An 18,484-nucleotide genomic window follows, 5' to 3' on the forward strand; every position below is an offset into this window, starting at 1 on the left:
CTACGTCAGCAAACTATTTGAAGCGTATGAAACTCCGTCATTTTAAAGTTCAAAGACAATTTGAAAACAAATTGAAGTCTACGGACCGTTTTGTAACACTGATCGAAGTTTGGAGACAGGATGTCTTTTACCCATAATCATTGGCAACGTATTGTTAAGTCGAAAGCTTAAATTCTAACAAAGATATTATAAAACCTAATTATAAGTTATTGTAACACCTGTGTTTGCGAACTAATCAAGTTTTTCTTATAAAAAATAAATTAAATGAGAATTGGGTTTATAAGAGTGACTATGTATATTGTTAGGTTTAAAACTTTAATGCTAACAAAAACGTTGGAAACCCTATCTTTGGATATTACAACACGTGTTTGATTAAGATCCATTCAAGTTTTTTATTATAAATAAATCTATTTGATAGTTATTAGTTTTTGAAAAAATTTGTTTTGAATAGTAATTTTTTGGAAAATGTGCAGTTAAAAAGTAAGAAAAGATTTTTAAGTTTACGTGTAAAATTTTTTATCGTATGGATGTATAATTGAAAATGAATGTGAAAATTAAAGAATTTTGTTTCAAAGGTTGGCAGAATCGATGACATTGACCACTTCTCCATCCTCTCAATCGATCGAAAAAGGCACCACTCTGGTGCTTCTCTCGAGAAACGCACCACACTGCGAAATAGCATGAAATTCTGCTTGAAGGTGTGGAAAATCATAATTTTGCTCCGATCGATTCTGGCTAGATCCCCTCAACAACTTTTGACTTGAATATTCATCAAGCTAACTCGAGTTCATTTTCACCATCGATTTTCCCATATAAGGGCTGACAATGCTCAATCAAGATCGAAAGACTTATGATACTGTGGTTTTTGGCAGTCTGAGCCTATCTCACATTGAGAAGAGTGCACAAAAGCCATTTGCATCAATCCTACAGGTTCCGAATGACTCTTCTGCAGCTAGGTTTGCTTCCAAAGAACCCTTTATTCATTTTGATAAACATTTTAAGTTTAAGGACAATGTAAAAATTTTAAAGTCTCAAACACGTAATTATTGGCATGCGATGCTCACTATTCGACCACTCTTCGATTGATCTAAAGTATGAAATGAAATTTCATTATTTTAGCATGATTATGAGTTCTCTTATGAAACGTACAAGCATGTTTACTTCGCATAATTTATTAGTTGAATTTTTTTCCGACATTTTATATGAATTGTTTATCAGAGATTAGAATAAAATAGTTTTGTTGCTAACAAACATAATTCAATTTATATATGTTTGTGCATGGTTATAACTTGACAACAACTAGGATGATTATGAATAGCTCAACATATATCATGCTTAAATGGCTATCGGGAACTATATAAATTATGAAGTGAGATAGAAGTGAACATGGACGGAGTCATGTACTGTCCAGTGTGGGCAAATGCCCACACTGGACTTTTGGCCCAAGCCCATGGTCAATCCAATTTTTATCCCCCCACCCCCCATTCCCTCGCCCCCACCTTTTTTTTGAAGTATGTTTTTCATTTATTTATTGTTCAGCCTATACACTAATTTACCCCAATTCCAAGTCCATGGCGACATTTTCTCACTCTTTCCCCTCAGCAAGAAATTTTTTTTTTTTTAATTTGCCCTTGTTTTGAAATATTTTCAAAGTTCATTTCTTTCCTAAAACCCACATTTTCTTGGGCCCTCAAATTTGCAACAAAAACTTTCTTGATAATGTGATTTTTCTATTTAATATTAGGGATTTTGATTATGTAAATGTTGAATATTGGTAATATTTGTGATGGATTCTTGAAATTTTGATTTCTGTCAATTAGTGATGATTTTATGGTGTTCTATCAATTTGTAAAAAATAGTAGTTCTTTTCTTATTAATTAGTATTTAATTGTCATTTGTAGTTTATTTTAGTGTGAAGTGTTAATGTAGAGATTCTTTAAAAGAAAATATTTCGTAGAAAATGTTGATGTGGAGATATCGAATAAGATAGATTTTGATGTTGCACAACTTGCTACAAATCCTAGAATAAGGAAGAAGATGATTATCTTATTAGTGTTGTCTCTATGTTATTTTTAGTATTATCGTAATATCATTAAATCCATAATCGAAAAATTCGACCTTGATTAAATTTTGTCCGCACTGAACAAAATTCTTAGCTTCGCCCGTGGGAGCGAATATTTGTTGAGCATGTTGAAGATTTTATATTTAAGTAGGAACGAGTAGGATCTTTCAAATATAATGAGGGGACAATCCTCTTTACATACCTTCTTATAAGCAATATACGGTCTCAGTGGAGAAACATGGCCTATTTCATAAGGAATATGGATTATAGGCTATATTTATGAGAAGAATGGGATATAATTGATTTTAGGGAATAGCGTGAGGATATTATAATCTTATGAAACCATAAACAACGAGAGCCACAGCCAGAATTTGAGCCTAAACTTGAACTTGAACTCGAGCTAGAGTTAGAGTCAGAGGAGGAGCCTGATTATGACCAAGTGGAGGAGCCTATGAGGACCCAGAGGAAGAAATCGAACCAGAGCTGGAAGAGGACCCCGAGCAACAATTCAAGCCAGAAAAACTTCATTGATTTGGTTAAGTCATGCATTACTTCGGATGATAAGACTCCATCAAAGAAGATTCTTAAGACTCATAAAGATTAGCAATTTTTTATCCCAAAAAATTAATTTTTCCCTTTGGATTAGCCTTCGTTTGGTAGCAATTTTTCGCCTCAAAAAATCAAATTTTGACCATTTTTCACTATTTCAACAGTCATTTTTTATTTCGTCACTCACAGGTAGACCCACTTTTCTCTTTAACGATCAAAAAATCGATTCTTATAATCACTATCGAACAGCCCTAGAAATAGATATTATTTACTTATTTAAGAAAATTTTATTTTATTTTTTTGGAAATAATATACTAAATGTAAAGATTTGAAAATTTTAATGTTTTCACCATTATTATTATTATTATTATTATTATTATTATTATTATTATTATTATTATTATTATTATTATTATTATGTGTTTTATGCAATATTTCTAAAATAAAAATTTAACCCCTGTTTTGCCCCTATTATTTCAAATTTTAATTGACGAAATAGTATTTCTTTTGGAAGATGGGTGGTTGAAAAAGTGGAAAAAGTTTTCAATTTATGTGTAATATTATTTTATAGTAGATTGTGTAGTTGAAAATAAGAGAGAGAAAACATAAAAATTAAAGTAATGGGGGCCAAGAGGGAGCTTATTTATGTTAAGAAAATATTGAGACAACAACAAAATATATTATGGCCATCAAGGATTTGTTGAAGAATGTACAAGATCTGGGTAGACAACAAGCACAGGTTGTCTCCCAGAATGTATATGCTAACAACACCAGCTCATTTGTTGAATATTTCCGTTGCTACAAATCCCCAATGTTCGATTGCAAAGCAGATTTATTGGCAACTGAATAATGGATAAGAGGAATGGAGCGAATCTTCAAACATCTCTCATGCAATGATGCTCAGAAAGTATTATGTATAGAGTTCATGTTGGTTGATGCAGGAGGCCATTGGTGGGAGTCTGTCTCGTGCACTTGAGCTGAAATACAATAATGTGCTTTGACTTGGACACAATTCAAATAAAAATGGAAAAATACTTTCCACAAGCCTTGAAAGATCAAAAGGAGGCAAAGTTTCTTCAACTTAAACAGGGGAAAATGAAGCTTGAGGAATACGATAGACAATTCAAACAACTCTCTAGGTATGCACCACACCTAATAGACATAGAGGCAAAGAAGTAAAGAGGTTCGAACTAAGACTTCGTCCTGAGATTGGGGGAATGATGGCATCCCACCGATTCACCACCTATAGTCGGGTTTTGCGAACTGCCCAGACAATCTCAAACAGATTAGAGATTGACCAAACTTTTTAGCTAGGTACTGAGCCTTTAAAAAAGCGAAAATGGAATGGATCCAACAAAGAGAAATGAGAAGGACAGGACAAGAAAGTTAACATCCGATCAAATTTTGGACATGACGTTTCGTTCTATTTAAAGTGCAACATGATGCATAGGGATGAATGTCTGTTTGGAAAACGTGTGTGCTATCGATACAGCAAAATAAATCATATTTCTAAAAACTGTAAACAAGACCCCTCAAAGAAAGATGATGAACAAAAAAAGAGAGGGAATGCTAGAATTTTTGCTTTAACTCAAAATTTGGCAACTGGGGACCCAAGCACATATAAGTTCGAGTACGAAATTCTTTTCGAGAGTGGAGATTGTAAAAGCTCCAAAAAAAATCTAGAATAAAATTAGTTTACATTAGATAGTGGAATTTATTTTATTTTATTTTATTTTTTTAAGTTGAGGAACTAAAGTGGAATAGTATTAATTTTCATGTGAAATGGGTCAAATAATTGGATCTTAATAGAGCAAGTTTTAGTATACCTATACTAGACTCGCTAGATAGCACATATTAAATGACTCATCATGGATTTGAAAAAAAAGTTAATTTAGATACATTAAACCTTAGATATTGATGTGTAAAGAAATTGTTATTTTTTAATATTTTATTAAATTGGAGATAGCCACGCGTGCTTTGGATGAATTCAATCAAAATTCTTATATAAACTAGGGGTGGGCGCGGGTCGGTTCGGTTCGATTCTCTTTAGAACCGAACCAAACCAAAATTTTCGGGTATCTAGTAAATGGAACCATCGGGTCCAAATATAATTATGGAACCGTTCGGCTTCGGTTTCGTTCGGTTCGGTTCGGTTCGGTTCGGTTCTGTACTATAATTAAATTTTTTACATTTATAACAACATTATATAAATACAACTAATGATACATTCAATGGTTTTGGAATGCCATAAACTAGTAAACTACCTTATTCAAATGATCGCTACGATCAAAGATTCGGTCAACGGAGGTCACAGCTTCGATTGGAAGTCACAGTATCGGCCGACGATTGTATAGATTTTGAAATGTCAGCGAGGCTGCGATAGTGAGTGCGAGAGTCGAGACAACGTTATGCACTTTAGTGTAAATATTTAGAGTTATTTAGTTGATTGGATCTTGTTGGGCTAAGAAATAAAACAATAAAATGGGTAATGGGGCAAAAAATTAAAAAATTAGAAATGAAACAAATTATTGGGCCAAAAATTTGGATTTAGAAATTGTTAATTTGTTAAGAAATAATTAAAATTAAAATAATTTGATTTACTCAATATAAAAAAATAGAAAGATTCGGTTCTTATTCGGTTCTTGGTCTAGAACCGAGAACCGAACCGTACCCATCGGTTCTCAATTCAGATATCCGTTCGGGTATTTAATTTGACAAGACCCGTCGGGTTTGGTTCAATTCGATCGGTTCGGTTCGAGAGATTTGTCCAACCCTAATATAAACTACTAAATAGATACATTCCCGTTTTGCAGTAGGATGGATACGTAAAGTCAAATCATATCACACTTTACTTATAGAACCCGACTATTCCATCCTTTTGCAGCCAAGTGTAACAACTGCTTTACTATATGACTAGAAACTATGTATTTAAATACAATACAAATTCTATTACTTTGAATTCATACATCATTTCTGCGCGTGTCATATTAGGATTGGTTAGAAGCATAATCATGATAATAACATAACCTATAAATTGAAACCTATTTCCTGTCCAATCTCTACTCATGACCCCAGTTCTAATTGTACCAAAACTCAATTTCTTTTAGTTATAAATACCGGATAAAATTGCCATCATTCACCACTAAAAAAATTTATACACACAGTGGAGACAGAAAAAAGAGGTCTTACGTTAAACGGTCAAGAATTTACATCTTATCTCAAAACTTCTTTTGATTTGTAAAGGTAAGATATTTTTGTGTATGTGATTTGTTTTCGTATATTTTTAAATTTAATTATATATGCATGAATTGTCAGTGGATCTTTCGGTTCTTTATAAAGAGATATGAAATTTTTCGAGAATTGAATATGATCTAAGATGGGTGTGTTTCTTGGTTACCAATACACTCCATAAGAGAAGAATGGTATGAAGTGTAAATTTTATTTTTATATAATTGGGTAAGAAAACTGCATGTAACTTACTGCATTTTAAATACCCATTCTTACAAAAATTTCATAGGTTAGTTTGTGTTGATTGGATTTGTGGAAGAATGGTAATGTGAGCTGCCAGTGGATTGAAGAAAAATGAATATTATGTTTTTTTTTAATTCTTTAATTTATTAGTTTAGTTTGATTAAAGACCTGCTATTTAGTTAATTAGCTGATTATTTTTTTATATACAATTTTCATATTTTAGTTTAAATTTATGAATGTCTCAATTATTTTATTTTAAGGAAATTTAATTTTATCGTTCCCCATTTAATATAAAGAGAAGTAAGTTTTTTGTAACACTCCATGATTTATGAAAATTCGAGGTAGGGTTGAACAACTAAACCGTTAAACCGTAAAATCGAAACAAAATGGTTGGTTTGATTCCAAGTGGATCTGTCAACGTTTTGGTTTTCAACCAAATCAAATCGCTTCAAAGTGGTTTGATTTATGTTTCAATCTCTGAAGACCGTTTCAAACCGTCAAACCATTTACCAAAAAAATCTGAAAATAAATTAGTCTAAATTTTATTTAACTCAATTAAAACTTAACACATTTTAGTTAAAAAAATACGTTTATATTAAACATAAACTCAATTCGACAATTATACATCTCAATTAATTAATTAATCATATCCAAATGTTCATGAGTTATCAAAATTGTGAATGTAAAACTCTCAAATTGGGTAAAGTGTTGAACAACTAATACTAAACCACATTTATTGATTCTCCATTACAATTGAGTAGACAATAAAATCTAGATTTTAATTCAAACGTGCACATTTCATTTTCTTCTAATAATTTTCTCAAATTTTGTTCAAATTCAAGTCAGATTACCAATTTATTTTTTTTGGTAATTACTTTTATATTTTTATTGGTAATTATGTTGATTTGTTTTAATAATTATCAGTTTGTCGGTCTTCCTTAAAGTAATTCACCAATATTTAGATTTAGTAGAAATTTTGAATGATTCACAAAAAGTCATAGTAGATAGGTACTATTGTATTTGAATTTTTTTATTCAATTTATTTAATATTATTTAACTATAATCAATAAATTTATGTAATATATTTTATATTTATGAAGAAAATGAATCATGTGTTACACTTGCAATGAACGCCATTGGTATCGACTAAGAGTTTAAAATATTTATATCATGTTGTTGCATTATAATGATTATAATTATATAACTTTGATTTGTAATTTTTTTAATAATACAATTTATATTTTAACATGAAATTTTAGAGTAATATTTATGATTTAATTTATTTGATATATATTATTTTTTTTTGTTAAACAGTGGTTTTAAATTGAACCAAACCGAAAAAATGGTTTGGATTTGCTTGGTTTAGAAATCGAAGTAGTTTGATTTAGTTTGGAAAAATTTCAAAACTCTTTAAATGGTTTGGTTTGAAAATTTGTCTCAAACCATCCAAACCGAACCATGTTCACCCTAATTTGAGGTGTTACAATTCTCTTGTGAAAATTGTTAAGAATCAATATCCTAACTAATTATTCCTTGATTCTCTCTTGATTTTCTGTATTTGATTTTCTATAATTTCCTTAAATAAAAGTATTAAAGGTTGAACTCCAACCTAGAGGACCCCCACCGCACTGCCTCTGGAGTATCATGAGAAAGGTAAATCGCAGAATGTACTTGAGCAGACCAGGGAACAAGAGTTTGTATGTACACTAGTGTCTACAAAAAGTCCAATTCCATATCCCAGGAATCGAACAGTCACACTGCGACTGTCAACAAGACTGAGACTACCTCACTCCTATCCTTTGTATCACTGAAATATGCCCCGGGGGCCCTTAAATAAAAGTATTAGTTATAAGGAAAGTTGCCATTGTTATATAGATTTGTTCTCTTCCTCTTGTATAAAATACCTATTGTACATCAATTCAAATCAATAAAATATACTCAATTTTTCTCCAACTGGGACAAGATTTGTTTCAAATGGCATCACATCAAAATTTAATTATCAAACGAACCGAAAAAAAAAAAAAAAAAAAAAGAATTCGTCCCATCTGAATATTATTATCCAACTACTTAATGGTAAAATTTAAGATAAATAAATAATTTGATTCTGGAACGTGCACTTTTCCAATCAGGATTCCCTCTAAATAGGCCAACTTACACTACTCCAAAGTGTACCTAAATCTTCATTTATGAATATGGATATCAAAATCAACTTCCTGATGATTACTAGAGCCAGTGGGTTCTTGAATATCCCTGTTAAAAGTTGATGATTGCAATGGAACGTGTACATTTCCAACTGATACAGCAATTTTTCCTAACATACAATGAAAATTAGACCAATGTAATAGATTTGTATTTATCTTGAATTTCTATATACATGTCTATTCTATGAAAACATGTTATGCATAGTGTTCAAATGATACATCATCAAAATTAAATGATCAACCAAAAAATATAAAATAAACAGGTCCCATTTGAATATTATTATCCAACTACCCCATGGTGTAAAATGTATGACAAAGAAGCAGTTTCATTATTGCATGCGTCCTTTACTGATCAGAATTTCCTACAAATAGGCTAACTTACACTACTCTGAAGTGCACCGAAATCTTCATTTTTAGCAATGGATGCCCAAAACAACTTACTGATCATTACTAGCCCCGACGAATCTCCAGTCAATGGTCAGGTAGGCAATTACACCCAAAGCAAGATCACGCGCTCTGATTTTCCCCCTGGTTTTGCATTTGGTGCTGCGACTTCAGCTTATCAGGTATATGTGCCACATACATATTTGTTTGCTAAGTGTATGAGTATTTGAGTTCTAATATAATGACTCAAAACACTTGTTATACTCTCGTGATTTCATTTATAGAAGAACAAGTACTCTTGTAATTTGCTTCTGTTCTCACTTTTGCATAATTTTTTTTTCTGGGTCTTATAATTATGCAGATTGAAGGTGGATGGAATGCAGGAGGTAAAGGCCTGAGTAATTGGGATGTTTTCACACAGAAACAACCTGGTATCTTCCCGTTTTTCAATCTTCTCGTGTGTTTATATATAATATAAGACACAAAATCACGTATATCTGTGTTTTACATGTCAATTTATTGGATTGGCAGGTGGTATTTCCGACGGTAGCAATGGCTGTGTTGCCATTGATCACTATAATATGTTCCGGGTAAACTTCCCACAATTTTCGTTATGGTGTTACGCTTGGCACATTGGATTAAATTAAATGACAAAAAAAAGTATATGAAACTAAATTCTATTGTCTATCGCTGCAGACAAGTTTAATGAATTAAACCTTTTTCGTTGTCTCCACTAAAACCTATTGTCACTTTGTACTGAACATGGACACAAATGTTATAAAGAAATTAAATACAATTCTAATCTTACCTTCATTTTGCTTAATTTAAATGAAAAGTTTCTTACTTGTTAATTTCCTATTTCCATTTACTCATAAAACTACACAAGATGATTTTTTCTACTCTAGAACATTTCCATTCATGTTTTATTGATCATATTGAATAATTTGCAGGATGATGTGGCATTGATGAAGAAAATGGGTTTCAATTCATACAGATTTTCGATTGCATGGACTAGAATCTTACCAGGCACGTTAGTTCAAACTTAGAAAGATAAAACTTGTGCATCATATTGTGATGTTCTATTATATGCAAATCAAAGTATTATTTCAACTTTCATTCCATCTTGTTGTATTAGGAGGGAGATTATGTACTGGTGTATCCAAAGAAGGAATCCAATTCTACAATGATCTCATTGATGCACTCTTGGCTGCAGGTTTCGAGTTAACTACATAATTCTTGTATTTATTGTTTCTTTAACACATTATACTTGCATAATTCACAATTTGAATTACATTTCTACATTCGATATATATGCTTGTCTGCAATCATTTTCATTTTACATGTAAATATACTGAAGATATTATTAATTTTCTCACATTATTTCAATTTCATTTTTTGTGCAGGCATTGAGCCATACGCAACTATCTTTCATTGGGATGTTCCCCAATGTTTGGAAGATGAGTATGGTGGTTTCCTAAGTGATAAAATTGTGTAAGTAACTCAATCTTGCATCACATGGCACAATTACTGTTAAGATATTTAAGAAACTTACAGAGTGAATCTATTATTTACCCTAACATTAGTGAAGAGAAAAGACGACATTTTTATTTAAAGAAAAAATAGATTGCAGTTTTACGACAACAGTGGACTATCTTTTATAAAGATTAAACTACCAGCTTAACAATTTTTACCACATTTTTTGATATATCGTGCCATTTTGTGTTTCTATAATATAGGAAGGATTTTTGTGAATTTGCTGGTGTTTGCTTCTGGGAATTCGGTGATCGAGTGAAACATTGGATCACACTGAATGAGCCTTGGTCCTTTAGTTTTTCTGGATATGCAATTGGCACTTTCCCCCCTCATCGTGGTAAAGCTCCAACTACTACAGGAGAGGCTAAAAAGCATTCCATTCTTCACAGATGTGCAGTCAGATCTCAAATTGCTCGCAAGTATGGAGATCCCGGGAGAGAACCATATATTGTTGCACACCATTTGATCCTTTCTCATGCTTATGCGGTGGATATATATAGGAGAAAATATCAGGTTTCCACATAATAATTTCATCAGTAATTTTAAGCATATATACATGTTTATATAATACTTTTAAATATATAGTTTACACAAAGATACTTTTGTACGTACAGGAAAGTCAAGGAGGTACGATAGGGATGACAAATTGCATTCAGTGGTATGAGCCTCTTACTGACTCTCAAGAAGATCAAGATGCTGCTACTAGGGGGAATGATTTTATGCTTGGATGGTAAATATCTTGACAGCAATCATCCAAATTACTTAGTAATTTATCGTTGCACCTTTTTTATGATTTTCATGCTGATTGTATTGAATGACTGTATCTAAAAGTTTAAACAATTAGAGAGTGCGGATATGTTTTTTTTTTTTTTTTTAATATTCAACAAACACAAATTAAATAATTCTCAATTTTCTTTCTCAATTTTTGTCTTTTTGAAGGTTTGTAGAACCGTTAGTAACTGGAGACTACCCAGAAAGTATGATAAAAAATGTAGGTGACCGTCTTCCAAAATTTACAGAAAAAGAGGAGAAGCTAGTGAAAGGATCCTATGACTTTTTAGGTATAAACTATTACACGGCTACTTATGCCTCCAATGATACAACAAAGCCAACAACTGAAAGTTATCTCACCGATTCACATGTTGTGCCTTCAAGTAAGTATTAAGACCTTTTTGTGTAGACTTGTAAGGTTTATCTTCACAAGTTAATTAGACAATATATGGAACATGATACTAATTACTCCTGTTCCCTTTTTAGCTGAACGTAATAAGGTGCCAATTGGTGCGAAGGTATGCCTTTAACTCTTGGCCTTTCCTCCAAAAAAAGAAAACGAAAAAAAGATTGGATTATATTCTAAAAGCTTGCAGGAGTACAACTTCAACAATTTATAGAAATGCATTGTCGTGTCTAATATAATGGCCACGAAGAATTACAATACTTCCTATGGCGTAATTTGTTGCTTGTTAAGCTAATAATATATAAAGTAAATAGAATCTTCTTCTTTTGTTTAGGCTGGTTCTGATTGGTTGTACATAGTTCCATGGGGAATTTACAAGCTCATGGTGGATATGAAGAAAAGATATAACGATCCGATCATTTATATTACGGAGAATGGTAAGTACTTGTGTAATTTATTAATATACCAATTACAATTATATAAAAAGGTATGTACAAATTTAATTTGGCGGAAATAATTCTTCACGATTCGTGTAGGGGTGGATGAAGTGAACGATAAGTCCGTAAATTGTACACAGGCTCTGTCAGATGAGATAAGGATTCACTATCACCAAGAACATCTTTGCCAGCTCAAGAAAGCAATATAGTACTGAATAATTTAATTCGTTGTCCAAATTAATTAATTATGAATGTATCCACTACATTTTGTTAACTCAATTCATGCATGATTTTGCTTTTCCTTTTCAGCGGCACAAATGGAAAAGATGGAGTAAAGGTGAAGGGTTACTTCATATGGTCTTTGTTTGATAATTTTGAATGGGCCGCGGGATATAGTGTCAGATTTGGTATTATTTATGTACACTACGATAATGGCCGTTATACAAGGTTGCCAAAGAACTCAGCTGTATGGTGGAGGAATTTCCTCAGCAAGAAGGCTGATATTCCCTCAGAGAAAGAAGCTGAAAAACCTGAAGAACGTCGTAAAAGGCTTAGAAGCAACTAATTAAGCTTATAAAAATTAGTGCGTCCTTGTTGAATAATGCATTGTTGCAACTGTTGCCTTTAGTTTGTTTCCTTCTTGTCTTTTTTGTGTTTCAACTTGCACTGTTGTGTTCAAATAAAAGGAGCTGGCCAATGAGGTTTCAAGCTAAACTCTCGTGTTGATTGTCTTCATCTGTGAAATAAAAAATTTGGGACTGCCGTGTTCCAGTTCTATTTAGTGTATATATCTGTTCTTCCCGTTCTCTTTAATTTCATGAAATATGTGTTATGCCTGATGGCTCTAAAGGGACAGCGAAAAAACTGTAAAACGAATAAAATAAACTACAGATTGCCCTCCTAATTTAATTCAATTCTAGACTGGAAAAATCCTTTGGATATTATGTTGTTAAACTATCATATTAATCATCATCATCGCTGTCAATGTTCCCGTATGGCTTGTAATGCAACTAATGCAAAACTTCTAAAAAGATGGTGAAGTCATCAATATATAGATTCGCTTCCCAACAATAAATTAGATTATTACCTAAATATGGCTTTACGTTCTTATTACCATTTCCTCAGATGATCCCTCTGAATTATGTAATATTTAAGTGTTTTTTTTTTTTTTTTTGGCTGAAGTTACGGCTTGTTTGTTTTTGTTTCAATCCAAACCATTGTCGAGTTCATTTAAATGATGTCCATTTGGCACAAGAAAGGTGGATTTTGGTGTGGCTTGATGTCATTCTTGATATCTATAATTAATGAATGGAATATTTTGATAGAAATCATCATCAAGGATGATATATGTTAATTAGTGAAAGTATAAAATAAGTAAAAAGTTAAGGATATAAATACTACAATAAGCAAAGTTTGAGGGTCTTAAATGCAATTAAAATATGGTATAGCAAATAAAAAGTATAGTGCCACCCATTAAAAAAAACACAAAAATGTTCAACTTCTTCATCAAACAACCACGATAAACACCGTCAAACCCGCACCTTTGGCATATCGTCCAATATTATTATGCAATAATACCAAAACAATAATTGAACAAGGAATTCATCCAAGACACAAAAGATCAATCAACCATTATTTCAACACTATAAGATGGTAACACCAATCACCAAGACAACAAATATATAATAGTTGGAATCAAAGCCTAGAATCAGATCATGAACAAGTTGAATTGCAATAAAGTGAAGGCAATATTGGTTGGGATTTTAGTGTGTTTGATTTTTTATTTTTTGCTTTTATATAAATAGAATAGATAGATTGAAATTGATTAGGACCAATTGGGGACCACGACGGTGGTTAGGGATTGCTCATGAATGGTGCGTCGATGAAGGAGGTGATGGTTGAAGAATTAGGTAGTTTGGGAGGGTAACACGATGAACATTTTTTTTTTCGTTTTTAAAATTTATTAAAAAGAAAAAATGAAAAAAAAGAAAAGAAAAGAAAACCCATCCTTCCTCCAAATGAAATTCAAACTCTGGTCATATTCTAGTAAGATATTATCATTCTCAACTTGAGATAGACCTTAATTTCTTTTTCAAAAAAAAAAAAAAAAAAAAACAGTCTAAATCGTATGTATTTCATATCTTTATCAAATTTTAACCGTAATATCGACTTTATATCTTCATTTAACGACAATTTTAAAACAAAAAAAATGGTTATTAATTTATAAAAAGATTGAGAATGGAATTGTTGAGAAATAAAAGTGGGAAAAAAAGGATATAAAGGTTAGGATTCGAGGACATAATTTACTCCAAATATTTTCCAGCTGCTATTGGTAATACACGGCTTTCGTTATGTATACATCATTTCCTTTCTTATAAAGACTTTAAACAGTTGAATCCTCCATTGATTTAACCTTTTTTTCTGCTTAAATACTGGTTAGACCAAAGAGAAAGTTAGAGGAATCACGTTTTTAAGTATTTGCCAATATTCCCATTAATTGTGGTAATGTATTTCTATTTTAATTTTTGAAATTTTTACCATTTTTATGTTATTTCGAGAGAGAAACACTTAATTTTTCCATTCTTTTGTGAGAGGTCACTGGAGAAGTCAAAGGGATAAACCTTTTTTCATTTTTTTTCTCTTTTTCTCTGAAACCCATCCGACCTCTTTAACCTACAATGGCAGCAGCCAAGTTACCATTGAGATACTGTCCAGGATATGTAAAATCCCTTATGCAGTTTAATTACATTTCACAGTCGTTCTTCTAATCTTTAATTTCTCAAGATTCTCACTTCAAATAGAAACATGAGAATCAATCAAACTTGACAAGGGCGGTTTTTTTATCTCAAAGATAAACCAAAATATATGTGTTCATGCTCTCTTTCAACTTTTTCCTCAGATGATCATCAGGACGTGATAAAACTCGATATTCCATTTAAAAGAGCCAATTTTTGGTAATGGAAAATTCACAGTTCTTGTGATGGCTTCTTTCGCATTATGAATGTTACAAATGGTGTGTTCATATGGAACCCTTCGACTGGAGAATTCTTCCAGATTGTCCTATTGCTACCCCAAGATTCATTATTTAGGACGAAATCTTGGACGAAAAGCTTTATATTCCTTACAGTGAGTGGTAAAGGAAAAACGAGTTCTCGTTTACAACGTAGGAAGAATAGTATCGAAGACTGTTGCTTATGGCAAGATTTTGGAAGCACATATCTGGATGGAGACTGTTACTTCACCTCCACTTGTCCCAGATGGATCAATTTCTGTAGCACATCAATTGATTTTCTTGTGAAATTGACTACCATAATGCGTCTCTTCATTCTCCACATTTGGGAGCGAAGCGAACTATGGGTATTGTGGGGCCCAACGAACGTAAAATTGCCTTATTGTAAGTGGTAAAATGAAGAACCTATCACTAAAATTCTCCTAGAGGTGGATAAAGCTAAAAGGAGCAAATAATCTGAAGAAACAAGTGATGATAGTGGATATAAATCATAGGTATACTAAAAAATGTAGTAAACATATAAAGTTTTACATAAATCAATATTAATTAAAGAATGAACAGTGTATCAGGGGATTGTATGTCAACTTTATGTATAAAAAGGGGTTTCCCAACTCGGAAACTCACCAAATTAAGAAAAAGAGTTCGGAATAATCAGTGTGCTTATAATTAATAAAGATGTGAATTAAGTTTTCGTGTTTGGTTAGTGATTACGGTGCTTTCGGTACTAAATGGGAGCCAATGATTTCAAGGTTTCCCTTAGTGTGAAAATTCTAACACGAGAATTGGAGGAGTATTAGGTCAAACTAGTAGACAGAAAATATGTGACAGAAGTAGAATGTAGAAATTTCTTCGTGCGTCTGACATTCAATCAATCAACCTCTAGAAAATCTAGTATCGGAAATTTCCAATAAATCAATTAGACAATAAGAAAGTACAACGAATTTTATAACTTTGAGTTTGAGGAAATGTCTATAATTAAAAATGAACTGCCTAACGTAGCAACTCCACCTAGCACCCTAAATTGGAGTTTTTATAAAAAAAAATTGTACATGTTTTAAAGGATATTTGGATGGATTCGACACAGACTCCTGCATGAAATGGCACTGAGACCGGATCAATCGTGTATTTCTTGTTTGGGAGTAATACAAGTCTGAGTATAGAAAAGGCAACAATAGTCGTGGCCCTTAGAAGAGTAGCAACCAATTTCTTGTGGGTTTTCTTTTAAGTATTTTTTGGTGACTAGAATTACGACAAGTTCATTTTTGGTTCAACTCGGACCCTTATCAATTTGAGATAGACCTTAATTTCTTTTTTTTTTTTTTNCGTATGTATTTCATATCTTTATCAAATTTTAACCGTAATATCGACTTTATATCTTCATTTAACGACAATTTTAAAACAAAAAATGGTCATTAATTTATAAAAAGATTGAGAATGGAATTGTCGAGAAATAAAAGTGGGAAAAAAGGATATAAAGGTTAGGATTCGAGGACGTAATTTACTCCAAATATTTTCCAGCTACTTTTGGTGACACACGGCTTTCGCTATGTGTACATCATTTCCTTTCTTATGAAGACATTAAAAACTTTAATACTCAGTTGATTTAACCTTTTTTATGCTTAAATACTGGTTAGATCAAAGAGAAAGTTAGAGGAATCACGTTTTTAAGTATTTGCCTATATTCCCATTAATTGTGGTAATGTATTTCTATTTTAATTTTTGGAATTTTTACCATTTTTATGTTATTTCGAGAGAGAAACACTTAGGGTGCGGTTGGTTTGCCGTTTTCGGGCCATTTTCTGTTTTTCATTTTCGAAAACGCAGAAAACGTGTTTGGTCCGTCAAAACGAGTTAAAATTTATAACTGAAAACGCAAAACGACTTTTTAGTGTTTTGAGCGTTTTCAATTATAAATTGTCAAAACGCTCAAAACGCGGAAAACGGGCTATTTTCGAGGAAAACTAAAAATCGTTTTGAAAATAAAAATGGAAAATGAAAATGCAAACCAATCGCTACCTTATTTTTTCCATTCTTTTGTGAGAGGTCAAAGGCATAAACCTTTTTTCATTTTTTTTTTCTCTGAAACCCATCCGACCTCTTTAACCTACAATGACAGCAACCAAGTTACCATTGAGATACTGTCTAGGTTTCGGTAAAATCCCTTATGCAGTTTAAATACATTTCACAGTAGTTCTTCTAATCTATAATTTCTCAAGATTTAGAAACATGAGAATCAATCAAACTTGACAAGGGCGGTATTTTTTTATCTCAAAGATAAACCAAAATATATGTGTTCATGCTCTCTTTCAACTTTTTCCTCAGATGATAATTAGGATGTGATAAAACTTGATATTCCATTTAAAGGAGCCAATTTTTGGTAATGGAAAATTCACAGTTCTTGTGATGGCTTCTTTTGCATTACGAATGTTACAAATGGTGTGCTCATATGGAACCCTTCGACTGGAGAATTGAATAGCTTCCAGATTGTCCTATTGCTAAGCCAAGATTCATTATTTAGGATGGAATCTGTAAGTATTATGCCTTAGGTCCAATCAACTTTGGATATAAATACTTTTGATATATAATTAACGCAATTTAATGATAGATCTATTATTTAATTAATAGACAATTAAATAAATAATAGAGTCGGTAGATTCAAATCTTCGTAATTTGTTAATCACAAGGAGTTGTGATTGTGAGATACAAACTACATCTGATTGAATCTTAAATCGTTCGTGGTCGTAAGTAATAACGAGATACGGATATCGTTATTACGGATAGACTATCATGTGTGGCATTTCTTACTTATGAAGTAAGTAGCTAATCTCACAAGCTAAAGTGTGGTGACACCTAAATGAACACGTGGATGTTTTGTTATAGAACAAAACATTGGAGACCCGTTGAGAGATTCCACTTGGATAACTATCTGAGTGTCAGTGATTAATCTCTAACGTTCGACAGTATGATTGGTCCTTTTGACTTGAGGTCGTCATAGTACCTTATATGAGGATGGTCATACTTTGACGGTGTTGAATGTTGCTCTGCCAAGGGCTGCTAATACGGCATCGTTCGGGTATGTCAATAATCATATGAAGGTTGTGAATGACCAATAGAGGATTCGTCACTCTTAGATAGTAAGAGATTATGATCTGCGTTTCATTCAATTAAGTCGATAACGAAATCCTTGACCAAAGTGTACTCATAAGTCGAAAAATGAGTTTTCGATTTATATTGACTTAATAGTGGAGTGAAAGATATGATCGATATTCGAGATTGATACACTTTCATATCTTATAATTGATCGGATCATATTGACGAAGGGATTATAGTTTTAAAGTAAACGAACGAGTTTAGTTTTGTCATACCACATGACATTTCCCGTCACATGTATTGCCCTGACACATTGCTAGATGTCAATTTGGGACAGCAAGTGTGAATTGATGATAAATTAAAAGAGTGTTTTAATTTATTAATTTTGATTAGATCAAAATAATATTTCACGTCGTTAGGTATCGTGATCGGGAACCTGATGGGTCGCACACAAAAGAGAATTGGAAGATTGCAATTTGTCAATTAATTATTTAACAATCGTTAGATAAATTAATTAATTGGTTTGGTTATTTATGGGCCCGAATTAATTAATTGGATTAATTAATTCAC

General features: G+C 32.1%; 1 protein-coding gene across 2 annotated transcripts; it reads left to right on the forward strand.

The window, feature by feature from the left end:
• Nucleotides 1-5,795: 5,795 nt before the first annotated feature.
• On the forward strand, nt 5,796-12,598 carry LOC111390590 (beta-glucosidase-like). Of its 2 annotated transcripts, XM_023015648.1 has the most exons (14): nt 5,796-5,854; nt 8,656-8,849; nt 9,029-9,098; nt 9,199-9,257; nt 9,618-9,693; nt 9,803-9,880; nt 10,071-10,158; nt 10,404-10,713; nt 10,815-10,930; nt 11,140-11,354; nt 11,458-11,489; nt 11,712-11,814; nt 11,914-12,022; nt 12,124-12,598. In XM_023015648.1, the coding sequence occupies exons 2-14, from the start codon at nt 8,703-8,705 to the stop codon at nt 12,377-12,379; spliced, it is 1,659 nt and encodes a 552-aa protein (XP_022871416.1). In that variant the 5' UTR covers nt 5,796-5,854; nt 8,656-8,702; the 3' UTR covers nt 12,380-12,598. The 2 variants fall into 2 exon arrangements, with proteins under 2 accessions (XP_022871416.1, XP_022871417.1); XM_023015649.1 differs by lacking the exon at nt 5,796-5,854 and having other exon boundaries at nt 8,650-8,849.
• Nucleotides 12,599-18,484: the final 5,886 nt, after the last annotated feature.

Source organism: Olea europaea, unplaced genomic scaffold (assembly GCF_002742605.1).
Source record: "Olea europaea var. sylvestris unplaced genomic scaffold, O_europaea_v1 scaffold69, whole genome shotgun sequence".
Classification (NCBI taxonomy): domain Eukaryota; kingdom Viridiplantae; phylum Streptophyta; class Magnoliopsida; order Lamiales; family Oleaceae; genus Olea; species Olea europaea.

Excerpts from the sequence above, each read along its gene's own strand:
- LOC111390590 (XM_023015648.1), top strand. The coding sequence starts at position 8,703 with ATGGATGCCCAAAACAACTTACTGATCATTACTAGCCCCGACGAATCT. Across the intron at positions 11,355-11,457 it reads TTCACATGTTGTGCCTTCAA|CTGAACGTAATAAGGTGCCA; the intron begins GTAAGTATTAAG and ends TTCCCTTTTTAG. Across the intron at positions 11,490-11,711 it reads AGGTGCCAATTGGTGCGAAG|GCTGGTTCTGATTGGTTGTA; the intron begins GTATGCCTTTAA and ends TCTTTTGTTTAG.